This window comes from Prionailurus bengalensis, chromosome E1 (genome assembly GCF_016509475.1).
Source record: "Prionailurus bengalensis isolate Pbe53 chromosome E1, Fcat_Pben_1.1_paternal_pri, whole genome shotgun sequence".
NCBI lineage: Eukaryota > Metazoa > Chordata > Mammalia > Carnivora > Felidae > Prionailurus > Prionailurus bengalensis.
Window position 1 is genome coordinate 14,891,825 of NC_057347.1, and position 19,242 is coordinate 14,911,066.

Below are 19,242 nucleotides of genomic sequence, written 5' to 3' on the forward strand. Positions count from 1 at the left end.
TCAGCTCACGAGTTTGAGCCCCGTATCAGGCTCTGTGCTGACAGTTCAGAGACTGCAGCCTGCTTTGGATTCTGTGTCTCCCTCTCTCTCTGCCCCTCCCCTGCTCACGCTCTGTCTCTCAAAAATAAACACTAAAAAAAAATTTGTAGGATAGTTAAAACTAACCTATAAAGATAAAAAACAGAAGTTAAAACTCTGGTTTGCCTAGGTTGGCATTACGAGATGGGGAATTTGCCAAAGCTTGTCAAACTGCACACATCTTGAGCTTTGTTATATGTATTTATTATACATATCACAGTTCTATAGTGTGTAAATCACACTGAATTTCAATACAGTTTGAATTTTTAAAAGTTTCTAGGGAACAGAACTGGGGCAGGGCGGGGCCAAACATCAATAATTTCATCAAACACCTTCCTGTTCTATTTCATTTAAAAACCACATGCATGAAATCATAGCAGAAAACTTTCCCAACCTGGGGAAAGAGACAGACATCAAAAATCCAGGAGATACAGAGAACTACCATTTAGATTCAACAAAACCAACCATCAACAAGGCATATCATAGTCAAATTCGCAAAACACACAGGCAAGGAAAGAATTATGAAAGTGGCAAGGGAAAAAAAGTCCTTAACCTATAAGGGAAGACAGATCAGGTTCGCAGCAGACCTACCCACAAAAAGTTGGCAGGCCAGAAAGGAATGGCAGGTTATATTCAACATGCTGAATTGGAAAAATACGCAGCCAAGAATTCTCTATCCAGCAAGGCTGTCATTCAAAATAGGAGAGATAAAGAGTTTCCCAGACAAACAAACACTAAAGGAGTTTGTGACCACTAAACCAGCTCTGCAAGAAATTTCCAGGAGGACTCTCTGAGGGGAGAAAAGATGAAACAAAACAAAAAGGAACAAAAGCAACAAAGACTAGAAAGGACCAGAGAACACCACCAGAAACTCCCAACTCCACAGGCAACACAATGGCAGCAAATGCATATCTTTCAGTACTCACTGTAAATGCCAATGCACTAAATGCTCCAATCAAAAGTAACAGAATGGATAAGAAAACAAGATCCATCTCTATATTGTTTACAAGAAACCCATTTTAGACCTAAAGACACCTCCAGATTGAAAGTATCTTCAAAGGAGCACTAAGGAATCTACTCCTGAAATCACTGTTGCACTACATGCTAACGAATTTGGATGTAAATTTTAAAAAGATAAAAAATAAAATTAAAAGAAAAAAAGAAAAAAAAAGAAAAAAGTATCTTCAGATGGAGAACCATCTATCATACTAATGGTCGCCAAAAGAAAGCCAAATAGCCATACTTGTATCAGACAATCTAGATTTTAAAATAAAGACTGTAACAAGAGATGAAGAAGGGCATTACATTACAATTACGGAGTCTATCCACCAAGAAGATCTAACAACTACAAACATTTATGCCCCCAACATGGAACTCCCAAATATATAAACCAATGAATCAGAAACATAAACTCATTGACAATAATACCATAATAATAGGGGACTTCAACACCCCACTTATAGCAATGGACAGATCATATAAGCAGAAAATCAGCAAGGAAACAATGGCTCTGAATGACACACTGGACCAGATGGACTTAACAGATATATTCAGAACATTTCATCCTAAAGCAGTAGAATACGCATTTTTCTTGAGTGCACATGGAATATTCTCCAGAACAGATCACATACTGGGACACAAATCAGCCCTTAACAAGTACAAAAAGACTGAGATCATACCATGCATATTTCCAGACCACAATGCTATGAAACTCAAAATCAACCACAATAAAAAATTCGGAAAGACAACAAATACTTGGAGATTAAAGAACATCCTACTAAATAATGAATGGGTTAGCCAAGAAGTTAAAGAGGAAATTAAGAAGTACATGGAAGACAATGAAAATGGTAACACCGCAGCCCAAAACCTCTGGGACGCAGCAAAGGCAGTCATAAGAGGGAGGTATACAGCAATCCAGGCCTTCCTAAAAAAGAATAAAGGTCTCAGGTATACAACCTAATTTTACATCTTAAAGAGCTGGAAAAAGAACAGCAAATAAAACCCGAAGCCAGCAGAAGACAGGAAATAGTAAAGATTAGAGCAGAAGTCAATGATATCAAAACCAAAAATATAGAATAGATCAATGAAACCAGGAGCTGGTTCTTTGAATTAACAAAATTGATAAACCCCAGCCAGTTTGATCAAAAAGAAAAAGGAAAGGACCCAAATAAATAAAATCAAGAATGAAAGAGGAGAGATCACAACACGGCAGAAAGACAAACAATAATATGAGAATATTATAAGCAATTATATGCCAACAAATTGAGCAATCTGGAAGAAATGGACAAATTCCTAGAAACATATAAACTACCAAAACTGAAACAGGAAGAAATCGCAAATCTGAACAGACCCACAACCGGTAAAGAAACTGAATTAGTAATCAAAAATCTCCCAAATAAACAAGAGTCCAGGGCCAGATAGCTTTCCAGGGGAATTCCATCAACCATGTAAAGAAAGGTAAGACCTATTCTTTTGAAGCTGCTCCAAAAAATAGAAATGGAAGGAAAACTTCCAAACTCATTCCATGAGGCCAGCATTACCTGATTCCAAAACCAGACAAAGACCCCACTAAAAAGGAGAACTACAGAAAAATTTCCCTGATGAACAGGGATGCAAAAATCCTCAACAAGGTACTAGCCAGCCAGATCCAACAACACATTAAAAGAATTATTCACCACGATCAAGTGGGATTTATACCTGGGACGCAGGGCTGGTTCAACATCTGCAAATCAATCAATGTGATACATCACATTAATAAAAGAAAGGACAGGAACCACATGATCCTCTCAGTAGATAAAGAGAAAGCACTTGACAAAATACAGCATCCTTTCTTAATAAAAACCCTTAAGAAAGTAGGGATAGAAGGATCATACCTCAAGATCATAAAAGCCATATACAAAAGACCCACCGCTAATATTATCCTCCATAGGGAAAAACTGAGAGCTTTCCCCCTAAGGTCAGGAACATGACAGGGATGTCCACTCTTGCCACTGTTATTCAACACAGTATTTGAAGTCCTGGCCTCAGCAGTCAGACAACACAAAGAAATAAAAGGCATCCAAATCGGCCAGGAGGAAGTCAAACTTTCACCTTCACAGAAGACATGATACCCTATGTGGAAAACCCAAAGATTCCACCAAAAAATTGCCAGAACTGATCCATGAATTCAGCAAAGTTGCAGGATATAAAATCAATGCAGAGAAATCGGTTGCATTTCTATACACTAATAATGAAGCAGCAGAAAGAGAAATCAAGGAATTGATCCCATTTACAATTACACCAAAAACCACAAAAATACCTAGGAATAAACCTAACCAAAGAGGAGAAAAATCTATACACTGAAAACTATAGAAAGCTTATGAAAGAAATTGAAGATACCAAAAAATGGAAAATATTTCATGCTCACTGATTGGAAGAAAAAATATTGTTAAAATGTCGATACTGCCCAAAGCAATCTACATATTCAATGCAATCGCTATCAAAATAACACCAGCATTCTTCACAGAGCTAGAACAAACAATCCTAAAATTTGTATGGAACCAAAAAAGACCCCAAATAGCCAAATCAATCCTGAAAAAGAAAACCAAAGCTGGAGGCATCATAATCCCGGACTTCAAGGTGTATTACAAAGCTGTAATCATCAAGACAGTATGAAACTGGCACAAAAACAGACACTCAGATCAATAGAACAGAATACAGAACCCAGAAATGGACCCACAAATGTATGGCCAACTGATCTTTGACAAAACAGGGAAGAATATACAATGGAATACAGTCTCTTCAGCAAATGGTGCTGGGAAAACTGGACAGCAACATGCAGAAAAATGAACCTGGACCACTTTCTTAAACCATACACAAAAATAAACTCAAAATAGATGAAAGACAAATGTAAGACAGGAAGCCATCAAAATCCTCAAGGAGAAAGCAAGCCAAAACCTCTTTGATCTTGGCCACAGCAACTTCTTACTCAACACGTCTCCAGAGGCAAGGGAAACAAAAGCAAAAATGAACTACTGGGACCTCATCAAAATAAAAAGCTTCTGCACAGCGAAGGAAACAATCAGCAAAACTAAAAGGCAACCACCAGAATAGAAGATATTTGCAAACGACATATCAGATAAAGGGTTAGTATCCAGAACCTATAAAGAACTTACCAAACTCAACACCCAAAACACATATAATCCAGTGAAGAAATGGGCAAAAGACATGAATAGACACTTCTCCAAAGAAGACATCCAGACGGCTAACACATGAAAAAAGGTTCAATATCACTCATTATGAGGGAAATACAAATTAAAACCGCAATAAGATACCACCTCACACCTGTCAGAATGGTTCACATTAGCAACTCAGGCAACAACAGATGTTGGCGAGGATGCAGAGAAAGAGGATCTCTTTTCCACTGCTGGTGGGAATGCAAACTGGTGCAGTCACTCTGGAAAACAGTATGGAGGTGCCTCAAAAATTTAAAAATAGAATTACCCCACAACCCAGCAACTGCACTAGTAGGTATTTATCCCAGGGATATAGGTATGCTGTTTTGAAGGGGCACATGCACCCCAATGTTTATAGTACTGCTATCGACAACAAAGTATGGAAAGAGCCCAATGTCCATCGACAGAAGAATTTTGATAAAGATGATGTGGCATATATATACAATGGAGTATTACCCAGCAATCAAAAAGAACAAAATCTTGCCATTTGCAACTATGTGGATGGAACTAGAGGGTATTATGCTAAGCAAAATTAGTCAGAAAAAGACAAATATCATGACTTTATTCATATGGAATTTAAGATACAAAACAGATGAGGGGCACCCAGGTGGCTTGGTCAGTTAAGCGTCCGACTTCAGCTCAGGTCATGATCTCACAGTTTGTGAGTTCAAGCGCTGCATCAGGCCCTGTGCTGACAGCTTGGAGCCTGGAGCCTGGAGCCTGCTTTGGATTCTGTGTCTCCCTCTCTCTCTATCCCTCCCTCCCCCACACTCACTCTGTCTCTCTCTTGAATATAAATAAACATTAAAAAAAAACCAACAGATGAACATAAGGGAAGGGAAGCAAAAATAATACAAAAACAAGAAGGGGGACAAAACATAAGAGACTCTTAAATACAAAGAACAAACTAAAGGTTGCTGGAGGGGTTGGGGGATGGGCTAAATGGGCAAGGGGCATTAAGGAAGACACTTGTTGAGATGAGCACTGGGTGTTATACATAGGGGATGAATCCCTGTAATCTACTCCTGAAATCATGATTGCACTATATGCTAACTTGGATGTAAATTTTAAAAAATAATAAAAACCACATGCATATACTAACTTATTACTGTTTAATTTGTGTCATCATAAATAGTGCATATAAGATTAAATCTTCTGGGACATATAACATGATATGTACACTTAAAATAAAATTGCCTCGGGACACCTTGGCTCAGTACGTTGATAATCCAACTCTTTGATTCTGGCTCAGGTCATGATCTCGCAGTTTGCAGGATCCAACCTCACACTGGGCTCCATGCTGGGTTGGAGCCTGCTTGGGATTCTCTCTCTCCACCCAACCCCCCACCCTCCCGCTGTGTGTGTTTGTGTGTCTGTGTCTCTCAAAATAAATTTTAAAAACATTTAAAAAAATACAAAGCAACAACCCAATTAAAAAATGGGCAAAAGACTTTAGAATAGACACTTTCCCAAAGACATAGAGATGGCCAACAGATACATAGGATCCTCAACATCACTAATCATCATGGGAATGCAAATCAAAATCACAGATTAGCTACTATCAAAAAGACAAAAAATATGAAGTGTTGGCAAAGATGTGGACTAAAGGGAACTCTGGTACACTGTTGGTGGGGAATGTAAATTGGTGCAGTCACAACAGAAAACAGTGTGGAGGCCCATCAAAAAAATAAAAATCAAACTACCATATGACCCAGAAATTCCACTTCTGGGTAGGTACCTGAAGAAAATAAAAATACCAATTCAAAAAGACATACGCACCATTATGTTCAAAAAGCATGATTTACAATAGCAAAGATAAGGAAGGAAACCACATGTCCATAAATAGATGAACAAAGACAGACAGACACACACACACACACACACACACACACACACACAGAGGAATATTACTCAACCATAAAAAAGAAAGAAATTTTGCCATTTGTGACAACATGATTAGACCTAGACAGTATTATGCTAAATGAAATAAGCCTGACAGAGAAGACAAATAACATGATGTCACTTACATGTTGAATCTATAAAATACAAAATAGAAACAGACAGAAACAGGGAACAAACTATTGATTACAAGAGTGAGGAATGATTGGGGCTGTGGGTGAAAGTTGTGAAGAGGATTAAGAGGTTCAGGCTTCCCGATTTAAAAAAAGAAAAAAGGGTCATGGGGATGTAATGTACAACACAGGGAATTTAGTAACAATGTAATAACTTTGTATGGTGACAGACAGTAACCAGATTTATCATAGGGATCATTTCCTAACCTATAAAAATACCAAATCACTAAGATGAACACCTAAAACTAATAGAATATTGTGTGTCAATTGTACTTAAATTTAAAAAACTACAAACCAACAGAATGTAGTAGTCAAGGGCACATCCATCCAAATCTTCACCCCATTGACAAATTATTTAACCTCTCTGCACTTTAATTTCAGTGCAGATGCAGGTAATTATAAAAATCTACCTTATGGGGTTACTGTAAGTACTGACTATTATACATAAAGTATCTGGCACAATGGAAATGGCAAAAATATTAGTTCCCTTCTCCTTTCCTTATATTACCCAGTAACTTAAGATACAAATGCTATTTATCCGGTTTACCACAGTAGTTACATGCATAATCTCTTCTTTTATGATGTTAGCTCTTGCCCCAAATGTCTCTCCTATTTATGTGTCAGTTGCTTACCCTTTGGGACTGTGTCTTTTGAACTAAAATACTACTTGCTTTAGCTGATAATCAGAGTTCGCAAAGGTGCTCCACACTCAGTCACCACAAACACAAAAATTTTTTTTGCCGGGTTACCTGGGTGGCTCAGTCAGTTAAGCGTCTGACTCTTGATTTCAGCTTAGGTCATGATCTCAGTTTGTGAGTTCAAGTCCCACATCAGGCTCTGCACTGACAGCAGGGAGCCTGCTTGGTATTCTCTCTCCCGATCTCTCTGCCCCTCTCCAGTTCATACATAAGTGCACACTCTCTCTAAATAAATAAATAAATAAACTGTAATAAAAGAATTTTTCTTCTTGGGGCGTCTGGGTGGCTCAGTTGGTTAAGCATCTGACTTCAGCTCAGGTCATGATCTCACGGTCTGTGAGTCTGAGCCCTGCATCAGGCTCTCTGCTGTCGGCATAGAGCCCACTTCAGATCTTCTGTGTCCCCTGCCCCATCTCCCCCTCCCCCACTGGTTCTATCTCTCTCCCTCCCTCTCAAAAGTAAATAAATAGGGGCACCTGGGTGGCTCAGTCGGTCAAGGGTCCAACTTCGGCTCAGGTCATGATCTCCCGGTCTATGAGTTCAAGCCCCACGTTGGGCTCTCCGCTGTCAGCTCAGAGACTTCAGATCCTCTGTCCCCCTCTCTCTCTCTCTTCCCCTCCCCTGCTCGTTCTCCCTCTCTCTCTCAAAATAAATAAATAAACTTTAAAAAAACCCACAGGTACTTTAAAATAATAATATTTTCTCTGACATAGGCCATAGCAACATCTTGCTGGCTATGTCTCATGAGGCAAGAGAAAGAAAAGCAAAAATAAACTATTGGGACTACATCAAAACAAAAAGTTCCTGCCCAGCTAAGGAAACAACAAAACTAAAAGGCAACCTACTGAATTGGAGAAGATATTTGCAAATGACATCCAATAAAGGCTTAGTATCCAAAGTATATAAAAAACTGATACAACTCAACACCAAAACCCAAATAATCCAATTAAAAAATGGGCAGAAGATATGGACAGACGTTTCTCCAAGGAAGACATACAGATGGCCAATGTGCAAAAATGCTTAGTATTACTCATCATCAGGTTAATGCAAATCAAAACCACAATGAGATATCACCTCACACCTGGATGAGGATAAGGTGAGAAAGGAATCCTCATGCACTGTTGGTGGGAATGCAAACTGCTGCAGCTACTATGGAAAACAGTATGGAGGTTCCTCAAAAAGTTTAAATAGAACTACCTTAGGATCCAGTAATGGCACTACTGGGTAGTTACCCAAAAAATATGAAAACACTAATTCAAAAGGATATATGAACCCCATGTTTACTGCAGCATTATTTACAATGGTCAAATTATGGAAACAGCCCAAGTGTCCATTGGTAAATGAATGGATAAAGAAGATACGGTATGTATATATATGATGGAATATTATTCAGCCATAAAAAAAGAATGAAATCTTGCCATCTGCAACAACATGGATGGAGCTAGACGGTATAATGCTAGGCGAAATAAGTCAGTCAGAGAAAGACAAATACCATACGATTTCACTCATGTAGAACTTAAGAAACAAAACAAATGAGCAAATGAAACAAAGAGAAAGAGAGAGAGAGACAAACCAAGAAACGGGCTCTTAATTATAGAGAACTGACGGTTACCAGAGAGGAGGTGGTGGGGGGATGGGGGAAATAGGTGATGGGGATTAACAGTGCACTTATCATGATGAGCACTGAGTAATGTATAGAATTGTTGAATCACTATATTGTACACCTAAAACTAACAGAAGTATGTTAACTACACTAGAATTAAAATTAAAAAAAAAAACACACTTTTTAAAAGCTGGAAAGGAAGCAAGAACAAGAGGGAATATGCAATGATGGGAATGGGGGGGGGGGGGGGGTACACTGGGTGGAAGTGAGTAGTCCAGGCAAGAAATGATGATGCCAGAGTGGATGAAAGAGAAGTAGATGTATTTAAGAGAAATGTGTGGAGGTAAAACCAAATTTGGTGATGGACTGGACATCTAAAGTGATGGGAGTCTGCAAGAAGAATGATTCCACAATTTCGGGCTAGCATATCTTAGTGGATAATGGTGCCATTCATCCCTATAGGGAACACCAAGAGGCCCCAACTTACTAAAATAATGGATCTACTTTGGGATATGTTGAATTTAAAATCTCTTTGAGGTATCCGGTGGGCAGACAGAAAATAGAGGTTTGTCTTTCAGATAAAGGTGGCTCCAGAGGTGCCTGGGTGGCTCTGTTAGGCAACTCACTCTTCATTAAGTCACAACTCACAACTTGTGAGTCCAGGCCCCGCATGAGCCCTGCATAGGGCTCTGTGCTGACAGCCCAGAGCCTACTTGGGATTCTCTGTCTCCCTCCCTCTCTGCCCCTCTCCCGCTAGCGTTCTGTCTCTCAAAAATAAATAAACAAAAAATTTTAAAAGGTGGTTCCGGACAAAGACACTTGTGTGCAACTGACATATAGATGGTAATGGTATGTCTTGGTAGAAGAAGGCCTAGAACATAACCTTGAGTAAACTACCTACAATGAGGGACCTGCAAACAAGACGAGGAAAGATCGGGCAAGCCAAGCCAAAAAAGCCGAAACATTAAGTTAAGAAGTAATGCTCAACACACTCAAACGCTGCTGAGAACTCTGTTGGTTAAGCTGAAAACTCAAAAGTGGCTGTTGAATTTAACGACTAGGAGGCACTGTTAACTTCAGCCAGCGTTCTTTCTATAGCGATCGAAGGGAACGAAGGATTGGAGTCTGTTAATGGGTTAACCCGAGGTGTGCTGAAACGACAACTCTCGAGAAGTTTGCTGTGAACAAGGGGAGGGGAGGAGACAGAGACTAGCAAAAGGAGGGAGATGGAGGACAAACAAGTTCATTTTGCTTCGTTTTCTTAAGTACAAAAAACACGGGCATATTTAAAAGAGGACAGGAAAACTCCTTCGAAGAGAGGGTGATGATTTTAGGGAGTCACCCGACGGTTTCCTGTCCCACCCCCGTTATCTTCTCCCGCGTTCTCTCCCCATAGCCTCCAGCCTCTCTCTCCTTCTCCACCCGGACACGGCCAGGGCCCACAGCTACCCCGCGGCCCGCTGGCCCGCAGGCGTCTCCTCACCGCAATGGCCCCCTCGCTCAGGTGGCCCACCATGCCTTCGCCGCACCAATTCCCGCGCTCGGGATCCTCCGCAGCCCCTGTTTCACTCCCGGGGCCCCGCGCGCTCCAAAGCTATTGGGCCAAGGAGCTACAGGCACCACCCCCGCTTTCCGACATGCGCAGGGCACGGAGGCGGGCATAAGGGCGGAGCAGCCACCGCGTTGGCCGAGGAGCTGCGAGCAGCCCACGTGACACGCCTGAGCACCCGTTCAGGACCTAGTCTCCCAATGCGGCCTAGGGGCGGGGCCTGGGCCGCGGGGCGCGCGGAGGATGACGCGAGCGCTAACCAAGGGCGCGAGGTGCAGTTCCGGAAGCTTGCCGAGAGGCTTCTTGGTGGAAAGCCTGGCTCGGCCTTTGGCGGGCCGACTGGAAGAGAGAGCTGTTCCCTGATAACCCTGCTGCTGCCCATAGTCAAGCAGTAACTTGACTACTTTCTCAACCCAGGGCGGAGCTCCCGCCGGTGCTAGACCTTGAGCTTGGCACAGTGGGGATCTCTGAAGGTAAATAGAATCCAGTCCCTGCCCTCAGAGGAGAGTATGGTCTGTCCAGGGAGTTACCACAGTGAGGGGTCCTCACTCCAAGTAGACATGATATGGGCCTCAGGAGAGACACGAAGTGTGCTGCGATCACAGATGGAAAATCAGGGAAGGCTTCCCAAAGGAGGTGCCATTCAAACTGAGCCCTGAAGGGTGTGTGCAGGTTTGTCAGGTGGACTGTAAGTGAGGATAAGGAAGCGCCTGGATGAATGCGAAGCCTATGCACAAACTAGAGAGGTGAATAGCCTGGCAAGCTGGGGATAGCTTTAAGTAGCTCAGGATAGTGGGTTACAGAGGAAGATGACTTAGGCATTAGAAAATGAGCCAGGGGTAGGGGTGCCTGGGTGGCTCAGTCAGTTAAGCATCTGACTCTTGATTTTGGCCCAGGTCACGATCTATCTCACAGTTGGTGAGTTCAAGCCGTTTGTCAAGCGCCTCGCTGACAGTATTGAACCTGCTTGGGAGTCTCTGCCCCTCGCCTCCTCGCTCTTTCAAAATAAATAAATAAATTTTGAAAAAAAGGAAGAAAACAAGCCCCAGGTCAAATAGTGAAGGATTTGTACTGGGCTTCCCTAAATGCTTGGAGGAGCATTAATTAATTTAAGGCAGAGGATGGACATCTGTCTCAATATGAAGGATGAATTGAATTTAGAAAGCCGGGTAGGGGACTGAGGGCATGGAAACTAGTTACGCCAGACAAGAGATGGTGAGGACTTGAACTAAAGGAATGACCTGGGGACTGAAAGAAAAAAACTGAACTATACATAGAAACATTTGTTAACTTAATAGTTGCTGAGGAGAGAGAAAGAAAAACCTGGGATGTCTCAGTTTCTGACTTGAGCATCTTGGGAGATGGAGGTAAGAGGCAAGCGTCCTTTGTGGAACAAAGTAGCCCTTCAATAAATATTTCTGAATAAAAGGATGTTCAGTGTGAGAGACTATAGATCCTCAGCATGTAAAGTACAGAAAAAGACCACAAGAATTGATTTGGTTGTTTCCCATTTGCTTGAGTGAAATCTTGATTTTTCTAGGATTGTGCATTTGTAGAAATCTGAATCCTTTATTTTCTTATTCATTTTATAGACCTAAAGTAGGATGGATCTGCCTGTGGATGAGTGGAAATCATATGTATTTCAGAAGTGGTCTTTGCTCCCGAAGTCCATTCAGGTCACGATCTCTACCGCAGAGACTTTGAGCGATATCTTTCTTCACTCCTCTTTGCTTCTTCAGTAAGTGAATGAAAGCTTTAACCAGGGAAATGTTGGTCTCGAAAATGTTCTCTTTTGTCATTTTCTCTCAATTTCTATCTCTTTTTCATGGAAGGATTACGTTCAGATTTTTTACATTTTGGAGCATTCAGCAGTTCTTGCTATTTCCAGTTTTCCCTAACCTACTGTTATAGAACAGACAAGATAGCTTTTTTGGTGTTTTTGGTTTCAATAAGCAATGCTGTGCTGTGGAAAGTAGGCTGTGAACTTTGCCATCTCCCAAAAGATATAGTGGAGATTTACTAGCTGCATATAGAAATTTATAAGTGCTCACATTTAGAAAGGACTTTAGAAGTCATATATTCAAACTCTCGACTACCATCCTCAATAAGAAATTCTATTTTATATCATAACCTAGTACATACATACGTATACAGAAATTACAACAAGAGTTTCCCAAAATTTCATTCAGCGAATTTTTATTGATCACCTGTTTTGTGTCAGACACTGTGCTATATGCTTAGTGAACAAAAAATACATCAATGAGGGGTGCCTGGCTGGCTCAGTCAGTAGAGCATGTGACTCTGAATCTCAAGGTCATTCAAGCTCCACATTGGGCAGTAGAGCTTACTTTAAAAAAGGAGGAGGGGGGGGGGTGTGCGGGCCTGGGTGGCTCAGTCGGTTGAGCATCCAACTTCAGCTCAGGTCATGATCTCACAGTTTGTGAGTTCAAGCCCTGCGCTGGGCTCTGTGCTGACAGCTCACAGCCTGGAGCCTGCTTCCGATCCTGTGTCTCCCTCTCTCGCCGCCCCTCCCCCACACGTGCTCTGTCTCTCTCCGCCTCTCAAAAATAAAGAAAACTAATAAAAAACATTTCAAATAAATAAACATTAAAAATGTTTTAATCAGGGCGCCTGGGTGGCTCAGTCGGTTAAGCGTCTGACTTCGGCTCAGGTCATGATCTCACGGTCCGTGAGTTCGAGCCCCGCGTCGGGCTCTGTGCTGACAGCTCGGAGCCTGCAGCCTGCTTTGGACTCTGTGTCTCCCTCTCTCTCTGCCCCTCCCCTGTTTATGTTCTGTCTGTCTGTCTGTCTGTCTCTCTCTCTCTCTCTCTCAAAAATAACCATTAAAAATTATTTTTAAATAAAATTTATTTAAAAAAATTTTTTTTAACGTTTATTTATTTTTGAGAAGAGAGAGACAGAGCATGAGTGGGGGAGGAGAGAGAAAGAGGGAGACACAGAATCTGAAACAGGCTCCAGGCTCTGAGCTGTCAGCTCAGAGCCCGATGCGGGGCTCGAACTCACGGACTGTGAGATCATGACTTGAGCTGAAGTAGGACGCTTAACTGACTGAGCCACCCAGGCGCCCCTAAATAAATAAAATTTAAAAAGGGGGTGCCTGGGTGGCTCAGTCAGGTAGGCAACAGACTCTTGATTGTGCAGAGGCTGCTTGGAATTCTCTCTCCCTCTCTGCCCCCCCCGCCACGTGCACATGCTCACTCTCTCTCAAAATAAATAAACTTAAAGAAAAAAAAGAAAAGAACCTTACCACTTAAAAAGAAAGAAAGAAAAATACATTAGTGAATCCAAAATAGACACAGAGCCTTACCCTTGAGGAGCATAATTGTGGCAAGGAGAGACAGACAATAAACATAAATAAGCACATATAAGGATATAGTATGTTAAAGGTGCTAAGTATAGTAGAAAAAAAACAAAAATAGAACAAGATAAGAGAAATAGGCAGTGCCAGGAGTGAGAGTGCAGGTTGTGATCAGGGGCACCTGGGTGACTAAGTCAGTTAAGTGTCCGACTTTGGCTCAGGTCATGATCTCACTTTATGAGTTCGAGCCTCTCATCAGGTGCTATGCTGACAGTGCGGAACCTCCTTGGGATCCTGTCTCTCTGTGACCCTCCCCCATTTGTGCTCACTCTTTCTCTCTTTCAAAAATAAATGAATCAACTTAAAAAAAAAAACACCTCTGAATAAATAGTGTGATCAGATATGGTCTCATTGAAAAAGTGGAAGTTGAGCAAAGTCTTGGAGATACAGGAGTTAACAAATTAGATATTTGAGAGAAGAGTACTCCAGACAGAGATCCCAAGGTGGGATGTGTCTGGCATGTTTAAGCAACAGCAAGAAGACTAGTGTGCATGAACCGAGTAAACCAGAGGGAGAGGAGCAGGAAATAATATCAAAGAGGTAATGAGACATCCATGGAGGTTGGGGGACAGCAAGTGGTACAAGTCATGTTGGCCCTCCTACGTGCCTTTTCTTTTTACTCTGAGTAGGAAATTATTGCAAGGTGTGGTAGGCAGACTTCTAAAGATGATGCCCCCTTCCCAACACTCCCAAGTCAGTTGACCTTGATACACAATTATCTGAGTGGGTCTGACCTAATCAGGTGACCCCTTTAAAAGCAGAGCGTTTCTGGGGCTCCTGGGTGGCTTGGTCGGTTAAGCGTCCGACTTCGGCTCAGGTCGTGATCTCACGGTCCGTGAGTTCGAGCCCCGCGTCGGGCTCTGTGCTGACAGCTCAGAGCCTGGAGCCTGTTTCAGATTCTGTGTCTCCCTCTCTCTCTGCTCCTCCCCTGTTCATGCTCTGTCTCTCTCTGTCACAAAAATAAATAAACGTTAAAAAAAATTTTTTTTAATAAATAAAAATAAAAGCAGAGCGTTTTTCCCAGCTGGTAGCATAAAGGAACATCAAAAAGATTCAAACCATGAGATACGCATGTGCTTTTAATGACTTTAAAGATGGAGGGGGACCACATGACAAGGAATGCAGGCAGCCTCTTCAAGCTAAGAGTAGTTCCTGGCTGATAGCCAGCAAGGAAGTGAGGACCTCAGACTTACAATCGGAAAGAACTGGCTTGATTTCAGCCTTGTGAAACCCTATTCAGAGAATTCAGAGAACTCAGCCAGACTCACCTGCACTTCTGATCAACAGACTGTGAGGATAATAAACGGGTGTTTTAAGTTGCTGAAGTTGTGGTAATTTGTTACCCAACAGTAGAAAACTAATTCCCAGGGTTTTGAGAGAACGATATGATCTGATTATATTTTAAAGCAGGGGTCAGCAAACTACAGCCTGCAGGGTAAATCCGTCCTGCTGCCTGTTTTTATATGACCATCAACTAAGAACAGTTTTTACAGATAAGCATTTACAGTTGATTTGATGATTTGGGAACACTGGCTTTGAATCCCAATTAAGTAAAATTCATTAAAAAAAAAAATCCATTCTCGGGGCGCCTGGGTGGCGCAGTCGGTTAAGCGTCCGACTTCAGCCAGGTCACGATCTCACGGTCCGTGAGTTCGAGCCCCGTGTCAGGCTCTGGCTGATGGCTTGGAGCCTGGAGCCTGGTTCCGATTCTGTGTCTCCCTCTCTCTCTGCCCCTCCCCCGTTCATGCTCTGTCTCTCTCTGTCCGAAAAATAAATAAACGTTGAAAAAAAAATTAAAAAAAAAAATCCATTCTCATTAGTAGACCTATATTACGCGGGGTGCCTGGCCTGCTCAGTCAGAAGAACTTGTGACTCTTGATCTCGGGAAGGGGGGCCAGAGGATGGGGGGGGGGGAACCAACTTAAAAAAAAGTAGACTGGTATTACAAGGCATTATACTCAATTATTTTTTAAGTTGTATCAATAAAAATTTTATAGAAATTTGTTTTCTCTTTTCTTATAGAGCTACCTCTGTAAGAGCCTCAATTTTACCTCTTGGCCCACAAAACCTAAATATTTACTCTCAGACTCTCCACAGACAAAGTTTGCTAACTCCTGTTTCAAGGGATTACTCTGTTGAGGATAGACAAGCAAGGGTGGAATTAGAGAAACCTGTTGGGAGGCTGTCGCATTAATCCAGGTGAAAAATGAGGTGATGATAATTTGGACCAGGGTGGTGGTGGTGGGGTTGACGAGAAATGGTTGGATTCTGAAAGTAGACTTCATAGCATTCCTTGAAAGATGGAATGTGATATATTAGAGGATGAGAGAAGTAAAAAGTGACTCTAGGGATTTAGGCCTAAGAAAGATGAAATTACCATCACCTGGGAAGACTGCTTTGGTACAGTTTTGGAAAAGAAGATCAGGGGTTTCCAGTTCAGTTTGAGATGTCTAGTAGACATCCAGGTGGAGGTGTCTAAGTCAGCACGACATTTAGGAGAGAGCGCTGGGCTGGAGATAGAAATTTGGGAGTCATACATGGTATTTTGAGCTGCAGACTGGGTAAGTTCACCATGGTAGAGAATATAAATGCTTACTGCGTATGATGTGCCTTGATATTTTCCTTTCTATTTATCTCATTTAAAAAATAATCAAGACCCACTAAACTGATTTCATGACCCACTGAGTCATGACCTACAGTTTGAAAAATAATGTCTAAATCTTTATGGGATCTGTGGATTCCTTTTACAGAGTTTCTAAAAATGACAGACAACTATTGATGAAAATAGTAATGGTAACAGAGTTATCCCAAGGTAGTTGGATATGGCTTACTAACACCAAGATGTCCTAATCCACAAGAATCATTTGAAGTTTTGGTGCATGGAAAGGAATATAAATGAAGAGGGTTTACTTGGTCATTTACTATTGGAGTTCCTCAAGACTCCAACCTAGGCTCTTTTTCCTTTCCACTCTGTATCCTCAACTGATACAGTCTCATGTACACCTATGACATCAATTACCTCCTCTGTATGTTGATTATCCTTAAAATTTTATGTCCAGCCCTCACCTCCCTTCTGAGACTCCAATCTCTAAATCCAGCTGACTACTTAAAAGTCCCAAAGATACTTAAAATTGAACATATCCAGAGGCAACTGGGTGGCTCGGTTGGTTGAGCGCCTGACTCTTGATTTTGGCTCAGGTCATAATCTCATGGGTTTGTGAGTTCAAGCCCCACGTGGGTCTCCACACTAAGCATGGAGCCTGCTTGGGATTCTCTCTCTGCCTCTTTCTCTCCCCAACCCCCCGACTCTTTTTCTCTCTCTCGCTGAAAAAAAACATTCAACATATTCAAAATCAAACTCACAGCCCCTTCCAGTGGTCCCTATCTTAGTGAATTGCACTGCCTTATTTCAGTTCTTAAAGCTAAGAACCTATGAACCATTCTATATTTAAAAATAACTCATGGCGAGGAGGGGCATCTGGCTGGTTCAGTTGGTGCAACCTGCAAACCTTAATCTCGGGGTTGTGAGTTTGAGCCCCGTGTTGGGTATGGTGATTAATTAAAAATAAAGACTTTAAAAAATTGTTTTTTTAAATAGATAAATACAACTCACAGGGCTCCTGGCTGGCTCAGCTGGTAGAACATATGACTCTTGATCTTGGGGTTGTAAGTTCGAGCCCCATGTTGGATGTAGATTTACTTAAAAATAAAATCTTTAAAAAAATAAATACATAAGTAAAAACAAAATCTTAAAAAAAACAAAAACAAAAAAATAGCTCATGAGGGGTGTCTTGCTGGCTCAGTCAGTAGAGCATGCAACTCTTGATCCCAGGGTTGTGAATTCAAGACCTACATTGGTGTGTAGAGATTACTAAAAATAATAATAATAAATAAGGTTTTAAAAAATAATTAAATATAAAATAAGAACTCATGATCACATGATAGTAGTACAAATGGAAAGATGGGCAAATGGAGGTAAATTGTTGTAAGGTTCTTCTATTGTTTGGGAAATGGCAAAAGTACTAACTGAAGATAGTAAATAAATCAAGGATTCATTTTTTAATCTCCAGGATAACCGCAAAACAAATATTTAAACATTTATAATAAGAGGTGCCTGGGTGGCTCAGTTGATTTAACTTCTGACTCCTAATTTCATCTCAGGTCATGATCCCAGGGTCATGGGATCGAGCCCTGCACTGAGCTCCATGCTGAGCCTGGAGTCTGCTTGGGATTCATTCTCTCTCTCTCTCTGTCTCTTCCCCCTCCCCCCCCCCCCCCCCCCCCCCCCCCCGCTCATGCGCTCTCCCTCTCTCAAAAAACTGTGATAATCTCCCTCTTTTCCTGTGTGGTAGATATAATACTACATAATACATCCCAAAGTTGTCTGCATCCTAATTCCTGGAATTTGTGAATGTGTTAGGTTACATGGTAAGGAGAAATTAAGTTTGCAGATGGAATTAAGGTTGCTAACAAGCCAACTTTAAGATGGGCAGAGTAGCCTGGATTACCCATTAGCCCAGTGTAATCACAAGAATCCTTGAAAGTGCAGAAAGGAAGCAGAAGAGTCTGAGGGAGATATAACTATGAAAGAATTGTCAAGAGAGATGCAGGATTGCCGGTTTTGAAGGTAAAGAAAGAGAGCCACGAGCCAAAGAATGTAGGCAGCTTCTAGAAACTGGAAAAGATGAGGCCACAGAGTCTCCCCTGGGGCCAGAAAGCAACATGTCTTTACCAACACCTTGATTTTAGCCTACTGAGACCCATGTCGGAACTGTAAGAGAACACATTTTTGTTTGTATCAAGCCACTAATTTTGTAGGAATTTGTTACAGCAGTGACAAAAAACCAACACGTTCCCTTTACCTCCCTAATCCAAATTACTATCAGTAGCTAGAATACTACCAACTGGTTCCCCAAATGCATACTTGCCTCCCTCCAAACTATTTCCTACACCACAACAGAAATCCTTTTTCAAAACACAAATCAGATTATAGTGCTCTCACTTAAAATCTTTCAGGAGTTCCTTTCGCTCTTACAATAAAGACTAAAATTATCAACCTAACGTAGCCAGTAAGACATTGCAGTCTGCCCATCGCCCGTGGCCTCCTCTTACCACGCTCCTATTTCCAGCATATTGTTGACCTTCTTTCAGATCTTTTTTCTTAATTTTTTTTTCAACGTTCATTTATCTTTGAGACAGAGACAGAGCATGAACAGGGGAGGGGCAGAGAGAGAGAGAGACACAGAATGTGAAGCAGGCTCCAGGCTCCGAGCCATCAGCCCAGAGCCCGACGTCGGGCTCGAACTCATGGACCGCGAGATCGTGACCTGAGCTGAAGTCGGACGCTCAACCGACTGAGCCACCCAGGCGCCCCATGACCTTCTTTCAGTTCTTAATGTACACTGTGCTTCTTGTCACGTGGCCTTTACTTCCTGTATCTCTTCTGCCTGAAATGCTTTCCCTGGCTTCTCTCTACTCCTCCGCGCCCTAATTAAGTTCTACTTATCCTTCAGGGTCAGCCAGATCTTTCCTCAGGAAAGCCTCCTGAGTCCCAGCTCAGTATATATTAACAACGTCATGTAGCTTTCCTTTCCAGGTTCGTGTAATCATTTGATTGATGTCTGTCTTCACTATAGACTATAAACTCCA

General features: G+C 41.7%; 2 protein-coding genes across 3 annotated transcripts in view; one reads left to right on the top strand and one right to left on the bottom strand.

The window, feature by feature from the left end:
* RPA1 (replication protein A1) overlaps positions 1 to 10,310 on the bottom strand; it is a 73,390-nt gene extending 63,080 nt beyond the window's left edge. Inside the window, exon 1 of the mRNA XM_043583460.1 lies at positions 10,149 to 10,310. Within this exon, the coding sequence (XP_043439395.1) occupies positions 10,149 to 10,181 (33 nt within the window). The 5' untranslated portion in view covers positions 10,182 to 10,310. The remainder of the gene's footprint in view (positions 1 to 10,148) is intronic.
* Positions 10,311 to 10,382: 72 nt separating this feature from the next.
* The window catches only part of SMYD4 (SET and MYND domain containing 4), a 48,676-nt gene continuing 39,816 nt past the window's right edge, over positions 10,383 to 19,242 (top strand). Inside the window, exons 1-2 of one of the 2 annotated variants that reach the window (XM_043583458.1) lie at positions 10,383 to 10,687; positions 11,807 to 11,952. In XM_043583458.1, the coding sequence (XP_043439393.1) occupies positions 11,819 to 11,952 (134 nt within the window). In that variant the 5' untranslated portion in view covers positions 10,383 to 10,687; positions 11,807 to 11,818. The remainder of the gene's footprint in view (positions 10,688 to 11,806; positions 11,953 to 19,242) is intronic. The other variant, XM_043583459.1, reaches the window with a different exon arrangement.